General features: G+C 34.5%; 2 protein-coding genes across 3 annotated transcripts in view; both read left to right on the forward strand.

The window, feature by feature from the left end:
* Window positions 1-7,085, forward strand: part of eef1db (eukaryotic translation elongation factor 1 delta b (guanine nucleotide exchange protein)) — a 28,416-nt gene extending 21,331 nt beyond the window's left edge. Inside the window, exon 8 of one of the 2 annotated variants that reach the window (XM_016551189.1) lies at window positions 7,060-7,085. The gene's annotated coding sequence lies outside the window, so the exon portion shown is untranslated. Of the gene's footprint in view, window positions 1-7,053 lie in introns of both variants that reach the window. The other variant, XM_016551188.1, reaches the window with a different exon arrangement.
* The window catches only part of gptl (glutamic--pyruvic transaminase-like), a 10,735-nt gene that overhangs the window by 1,118 nt on the left and 1,431 nt on the right, over window positions 1-8,186 (forward strand). Inside the window, exons 2-8 of the mRNA XM_016551212.1 lie at window positions 620-718; window positions 972-1,080; window positions 1,789-1,922; window positions 2,089-2,326; window positions 3,241-3,311; window positions 3,397-3,533; window positions 3,896-4,070. Of these exons, the coding sequence (XP_016406698.1) occupies window positions 620-718; window positions 972-1,080; window positions 1,789-1,922; window positions 2,089-2,326; window positions 3,241-3,311; window positions 3,397-3,533; window positions 3,896-4,070 (963 nt within the window). The remainder of the gene's footprint in view (window positions 1-619; window positions 719-971; window positions 1,081-1,788; window positions 1,923-2,088; window positions 2,327-3,240; window positions 3,312-3,396; window positions 3,534-3,895; window positions 4,071-8,186) is intronic.

Genomic DNA, 8,186 nt, shown 5'->3' on the forward strand with positions numbered 1-8,186 from the left:
GCGTCTTCTTCTTCTTGCTTTACGGCAGATCGCAGGCTTATAAGTGCATTACCGCCACCTATCTCTCAAATGGACCATTGACACTCCTAATTGAGATTGTAGATAGAGTGTCAATGGTCCATTTGAGAGATAATGCTGTTGAGAACGCGCTCAGGGCAGTTCAGACATTGCGGTGCATCAGAGGTAAAAAAAGATATAAATACTGTTCAGTTTCTTGCACAGACCGATCGTTTCGTGTCTTTACACATCAGTGTATCGTCAAGAGCCGCAAGGTTTAATTTGGTTTTGTCTGTGTATGTTTTTTTGACTCTCAAAGCCGTGATTCCCATTTACTTCCATTATATGACTGACAGACTGCAACGGTTTGAGTTAAAAATCTTTCTTTGTGTTCTACTGAAGAAACAAAGTCACCTACATCTTGGATGCCCTGGGGGTAAGCAGATAAACATCACATTTTCATTTTTGGGTGAACTATCCCTTTAACATCCACCTAATCAGCAGTTATGTGGCATTGTCAGAACATCGACTGGCCCAACAATGGGATCCAATGGTGTGGGGAAAAACATCACATTTTCATTTTTGGGTGAACTATCCCTTTAACATCACATCGCTCCTTTAGCAGGGGCTGAATATGAGCGGGTCCTTCAGGAAGGTTCTGGATTTGAGTTCTGAAGACCCTCACAGCGCTGGAGTCAAGCCAATAACCTTTGTGAGACAGGTCAGGCAAGTTGTTAATTGTTGCTTAAATAAGTGATATATTGAGCATAGATGATCACTGACTGAATTACAGAAGAGCACAGAATGTGACCTGCACTCTGGTTTTGTGGAACAGAACGTCTGAACAAAACCGACTGTATTGACTTCAACGCACGTTGCTGCTAATTGTGAATGATTCATCAGTCACACAGTGTTCCTCCTCATAATCTTTCGTCAATATGTAACAATATAATATGTTGACTTGTGTCTGTCAGGTGGCAGCTGGATGTGTGTATCCCAGAATCCTGCAGGGCGATGCTCTTCCTCCTGACGCTCGTCTCAGAGCTCAGAAACTCCTCAGTCACTTTGATGGAGGCAGTGTCGGTAAAGATTCTGTGTGTTTGTGGAAAATCATCAGTGCATATATTACATTTTTATTCATATTTTGTGAGATTTGTCCAGCCTATATGGAGGTATGATATATATGTAAATACATAAAATATGTAATAATAATAATAATTGTATAATATATACAATATTGTGTGCGTGTGTATAAAACATTTAATATTTTTATTTTAATATGTTTATATTAAAATTTTTTTATTTAAATTTAATTTATATATAATGTAGTGTATAATATAAAAATATTTTGAGTACTATATATATATATTGTTATATATTGCTAATTATATATAGCCTACTGTATAAAATCGTAATTTATCGTATTTTTTTATCTTTAATAAATTTGCAAAGATGTTAAAAACCTGTTATTTGCTTTGGTCATTATAGTGTATAGAGTGTAGATTGATGTGGAAAAAAAGTAATTTAAAGCAGTTTAACATAAGGCTGCAACATAACAAACGTGAAAACAATAAAGGGGGTTTGAATACTTTTGCAAGGCACTGTGTGTGTATATATATATATACACATATATGTATAAATATATATAATTTATTATTATTATTATTATTGATGTAAAAATTTAATTTCTCCATTTCAATGTGTACTGTAATGTCTGTGGCTTTGGTAAAACGGTCATGTGACCGGTGAGACTCACGATCTGATTGGCTGTCTGGTCACTTCTCCTTCTAGGTTCATACACTGAGACCTGTGGATCAATGCATGTGAGAAACACTATAGCAAAGTCCATTTCTCTGCGGGATGGAGGCGTCCCGTCCAGTCCAGAGCAAGTCTTCATCACTGTTGACACGCAGAGAGCTTTGATGGTACGAGCCAAAATCATTTCTTCATATTTATATTATAACTACAGCTGTGAGTGATTAGAGAATGTTTCAATTCATAAAACCTTCTTTATAATGTGGAATCTGCTGCTGATGGCCTTGATCAATGATAAAGTTCATCAAGCTCATATCATTACTGACCTGGATGCAGGTGATGCTACGGCTGCTCTGTCAATCAGAGGGTGTGTGTGCGGTTATGATCCCAGACCCCGCCCCTCACACTCTGACACGCCTCCTGGATAGGATGGGTGTGGTTCCAGTGACCTATCAGCTGCGAGAGCAGAGTGGGTGGAGCTTTGAGAGGGCGGAGCTAAACAGATCCATTCAGGCGTCGAGAGGGCGGTGCTTTCCACTGGCAATTTACATCAGTAACCCTGGCAACCCCACAGGTATGGGACCATATATACACAATATATTCATAATGATTTTGCTGGTGATTTAATATGAAGCAGCACATTGAAAATTGTGATGATGTTAATACACCTTTCATCTGAGCAGCTCGTTTGAAAAATTTTACTATTCTTTTGATAACTTGTATTAAGATGTTTTGACAGCGTCACTGATTAAAATTTCAGGAGCAAAAATTTTACATGTGGACATGTGGCTTGTTTCTGCCACAGGATAAAAAAAAATGTAGGTGATTGTGATATTTTATCTCACAATTCAGACTTTTTTTACTTGCAATTTGAATATATAAACTCAGAATTGTGAGGAAAAGTCAGAATGTGTGAGAATAAAGTCACGGTGAACTTTTTAAAATATTTTTTCAAATTAATTTTTTTTTCCTTGAATATACACTCACATATACACTGACTTTTTATATCTCACAATACAGTTTTTTTCCCGACATAAAAATCTCAAAAAAAAAAATTGTCCATTTCAAATAAGTCTTGAATCAAAACTCTAGAGTTAACGTGTTAAAAAATATTAATATATTATATTATTATTTTTAATTAAATATTTTAAGTCAACAATGGCTGTTTTAACTTTTAGAGTAAATATATAAATTATGTACCTAATATTGTCAAAAAGCTGAAATATTTTGAGAGCAATGTTTTATCTGTGTTGCTCAGCCCTAATAGAGATATGCACACAGAACAGAGATTCATTAGCCATCTGAAATTGAGTTATTAATTGCTAATCCTTTCATTAAAGGTTTGAAGTGTTAAGATTTTAATGATATTCTGTGCTACCAGAAGTGAAGTACATGATACTCAGCATAGTAATGAAGAGCTATGCTAATACTGTGGTTGTTTTTGTTAGTGAAATGATAAATTGTCGTATAAATATGTGGGTTTTGCAGGTCATGTTCAGAGCAGAGAGTCCATTCAGGATGTGATTCGCTTCGCTGCAGATGAGCAGCTTTTCTTGTTGGTCGATGAGGAAAGTGTTTTGGATTTAATCTTCATTATTTGGTCATGTTTTTTACTTTGTAATAGTGATATTTTCTCTATCTCAGGTTTATCAGGACACAGTTTTTGCGGACGGCTCGGAGTTCGTGTCTTATAAGCGTGTTCTGGCTGAGATGGGCGAGCCTTATTCTGATGGAGCTCAGCTGGCCTCGCTGCATTCGCTCTCCAACGGCATCATGGGAGAGTCCGTTTTCAAATCAATCTTTCCTTATGACAGGGATGATAAAACCAAATGAACATGAGAAATGAACATCAAAGAAGTCTCTTCTGCTCGCCAAGGGTGCATTTTTTGATCAAAAAGACTTACATAATATTACAATTTCAAATAGCTGTTTTCTATGTGAATATGTGTTAAACTGTAATTTATTTCTGTGATCAAAGCTGAATTTTCAGCATCATTACTCCAGTCTTCAGTGTCACATGATCCTTCAGACATCATTCTAATATGCTGATTTGCTGCTTAACAAACCTTTCAAATTGAATTAAAGTTAAAAACAGTAAAGGTCTCCAGTAGGTCTGCTCATTCAGTGTTTGTGTCTGACGCAGGTGTGGTTTCAGGACGGGGTATATGGAGCTGGTGAACGTTGATGAAGCTGTAATGTTATACGCTGAGGTTCTTCTGACGGGAGATCTGTGCCCTCCTGTGATTGGTCAGATCACTCTGGATGTCATGGCTGATCCGCCCCGTCCTGGAGAACCGTCCTACAGTTTATACACACGGGTACGTGCCAAAACTATGGAAGCTTATTTCTGCCCTGAGATAAACACATTTTAAAAAAAGGTTGTTGTGACTTTTTTTATCTCAAAATTCTGAATTGTTTCTTGCAGTTCTGAGTTTATTTCTCACTATTTGTGCTTTTTTTCTCGCAATTCTGAGTTACTGTACAAATCACAATTTGAACTTTTTTTCCCGTAAACCTGTTTATATCAAATTTGTGTTTTTTTCTTGCAATTCTGAGTTTATATCTCACAATTCTGAGTTTATATAGTTTATATCTCACAATTCTGAGTTTATATCTCACAATTCTGAGTTTATATAGTTTATATCTCACAATTCTGAGTTTATATAGTTTATATCTCACAATTCTGAGTTTATATAGTTTATATCTCACAATTCTGAGTTTATATCTTGCAATTCAGACATTTTTCCTCACAATTCAAATTTATATGACATAATTCAGACTTTTTTCTCGCAAATGTGATTTTATTTCTCACAAACTAAGACTTTTCCTCGTGAATCTCAGTTTATATCTCGCAATATAGACAGTTTTTTTTTTTATTGTAATTGTCAGTTTATATCTCACAATTTAGACTTTTTTCATAGACCTGAGTTTATATCACAATTTGCGCTTTTTTATATCTCACAATTAAAAAAATTTTCTTGCAAATCTGCATTTACATTTCACAATTAACACTTTTTTTTCTTGTGAATCTCAGTTTAATCTGACTTTTTCTGGCAAGTCTGAATTTATGTCACAATTTTTAGTCAGAACTGTGATATAAAAAGTTGCAATGACCTTGTTTTTCATGGCAGAAACAAGCTTCCATAAAAAACACACATTATAAAACATAAAATCTTATTGATTGAGCTGTTTTTGAAGTTCCTGCAGAAGCATTGTTTAATAATATGACTAATATTTATAATATTTGTCGTTTCATAATATGATTTATTTTAAGCATTGTTTTGTATTATGATTATTGGTTATTTATTATGCTTATTTTGGATAATACATGTAATTATTTGGAATAGAATAAATTCTGTATTCCCACACAACTGCAAAGGAGCGATCAAACATTATTTATTGTGTAAATAATATGCATATTTTAAGTGTGTGTGTGTGTGTGCGTGTGCGTGTGCGTGTGTGTGTGTGTGACGCACACTCACTCACCTCACTCACTCACTCACTCACTCACTCACTCACTCACTCACTCACTCACTCACTCACTCACTCACTCACTCACTCACTCACTCACTCACTCACTCACTCACTCACTCACTCACTCACTCACTCACTCACTCACTCACTCACTCACTCACTCACTCACTCACTCACTCACTCACTCACTCACTCTCACACACACACACACACACACCTTATCATACAAATTCTCCCTCATTTCATTCCAAACTTGTATGACTTTCTGTCCTCTAAGAAACACAAAAGGAGACGTTAGACAGAATGTGCAGGCTGCTCTTTTACATACAGTGAAAAATGTGTGCAAAAAGGGAAAAAACAAACAAGCAAACAAAAAATACTGTAAAAGCATCGAACATTGAACAGTTTATTTGTATGGTTTTGGTTTGAAATGACACAAACTTACTTGATAGAACTCATTTAATGTACCCAACACTGTTTAGCTTGTAATACAGTGTGAGATTTATAGTTTGTATTAATATCTTAAAATATTTTTTATAATTTTCCATTGTCATTTTAATTTTAGATAAAGTTTTAGTATTTTTGTTATTTGTTTTATTTTTAAATGTCTTTTATTATAAAACTTTTTAAAATATGTCTCTATAGTTATTTCTTTTAATTTAATTTTACTTTTATTCGTCTACTAAACTGAATAAAATGAAGTTTTTTTAGTTTTAGTTATTCATCTACTTAAACTAAATAAAAATGAGGAATGTTGGACTAGATTAAATAAAATAAGCTCAAGTTTTTTTATATTCTATTTTATTACAGTTAACGTTTATTGTAATAAAATGTCTATTGTAATTTTATTTGTAATAAATGTTTTTTATGGATTTAATTTTAGTGAACTATAATAACCCTTGTCTAATATACAGTAAAATAACTTCTATTAATCGACTATTTTATTTTTAAATGTTTCTGTTTCATTTGAACATCAGACAGTGCCTCATTCCTGTAGCGTTTTTTTGTTCAACCGCTTACACACATTTTTAGAACTTTGCCTCTTTTTTTCAAAACTTTACGCACAACTCCAAGAATTGCACACACAAAATGCAAAATGCCTCACATCTCTTGCAAAATGAAGCACTGCATTCAAAATATCACAAACACATCTCAAAAGCAAACATTTGCAAACACCATAATATTAATTCCTGTTAGCAAAAAGTCAAAGGCCGAGAATTAGTGTATGGTTTTGCAGATTTGGTGTGTGCTTCTGCTGTTTGAGTGTCAGCTTTCAGAAACTGTGTGACAAGTAAAGATTTAGTGTGTAAGCAGTTGAAAAAAAACTGTAAACAGTATCACGGTGCTTGCAACTCCAAGGTCATGGGTTCAATTTCCAGTGAATGCTGATGAAAAACATATTTTTAATGCAATGTGAGTTCATGAATGTAAACATCCTTATTACATTATGATGAGATATACTGTGATTTTTTTCCCAAAGACAATAACTCATTGATTGTGTGTGTGTGTGTCTGTGTGTGTGTCTGTCTATCTGTGTGTGTGTGTGTGAGAGTGAGTGTCTGTGTGTGTGTGTGAGAGTGTGTCTGTCTATCTGTGTGTGTGTGTGTGAGAGTGAGTGTCTGTGTGTGTGTGTGAGAGTGTGTCTGTCTATCTGTGTGTGTGTGTGTGAGAGTGAGTGTCTGTGTGTGTGTGTGAGAGTGTGTCTGTCTATCTGTGTGTGTGTGTGTCTCTGTGTGTGTGTTGTGTGTTGGGTTCAGTGAAGATCACACACATTCACGGAGCTGCTGCCACTTGAGGTACTGTGACCTTTTCAGACATGCATTCTACACACACACACACACACACACACACACTCAACGCCCTGTCACTGTGTGTGTGTTTTAGGCTGTGTGTACTGATGCCATCAGAAGAACTGGAGGAAGCTCTCAATCGCCTTCGATGTTTTCACTTTCAGTTCCTTAAAGAATACTGTGATACTGGAGAAACAGTCAGTGAACCACAGCAGAGCATTTAAATAAGTTTAATTAATGCACCGATTCATATACAGATGAAACTCTACTTGGGCTGTTCACACTATGTAGCACATTTTCATGTAAATCGTATTAGTATGTTACACATTACACATTATGTAATCTTTTTGGTGCTAGTTTGATCAAATTATACAAATCAGTTTATTAACATTTAATATAGTAATATTAAAATGAGTATTTGTCAGTTAATTAATAAAGATGTTTGAAGGTGTTTTTAATTATAATTTAAAAGTGTCTGAGTATATTTTTGAAAGTCTGTTAAATGCTTTTATAGAAATAGGCCTACTTACGAATATACATTTTTTCAAATGTCCTGCAGAACAGGAACACGTCTTTTTGTCAATATTGTGATCTCTATAGCAGAATTTCTAAGAAGTCACGTAACAGTGAAGTACGTAATTTCGCCACCAAAAGGAACCGCAAAAATAAACAGAACACGCCCCCTGTCAGCCATTGGTCGAACAAATAGATAACCCCACCCCCAGCACACGCCATTGGTTGAGTCTGTGTTGTTCTTTAGAACTAGATGGGTCGCTCAAAACAAACTCGCATTTTAACTCTGTGGAATATTTAAGCTTTATATTATTTAACAAATGGATTCTCAAAAGTGGATTGACAACTCAAATAACCACCTTAATTACCAAGGTATTTAATCATTTTTTTTCAAATTACTTTATACAATTTGTAGGCCTATAAAAGCACACTGAAATAGAATGAATAACCATGTAAACTAAGAAGAGTGCAGAAATGTCCCAATACTTTTGGCAATATACAGTATATATGTATATATATATACTTTTACTTTACTTTTACTTTTAGTCATTTAGCAGACGCTTTTATCCAAAGCGACTTACAAATAAGAAAAAGTAATTAAAACTAAAAGCTAAAATTCTATAAATACTATATATATATATACACATTTAAGAAAAT

This window comes from Sinocyclocheilus rhinocerous, unplaced genomic scaffold, assembly GCF_001515625.1.
Source record: "Sinocyclocheilus rhinocerous isolate Xijiao unplaced genomic scaffold, SAMN03320098_v1.1 scaffold555, whole genome shotgun sequence".
Classification (NCBI taxonomy): domain Eukaryota; kingdom Metazoa; phylum Chordata; class Actinopteri; order Cypriniformes; family Cyprinidae; genus Sinocyclocheilus; species Sinocyclocheilus rhinocerous.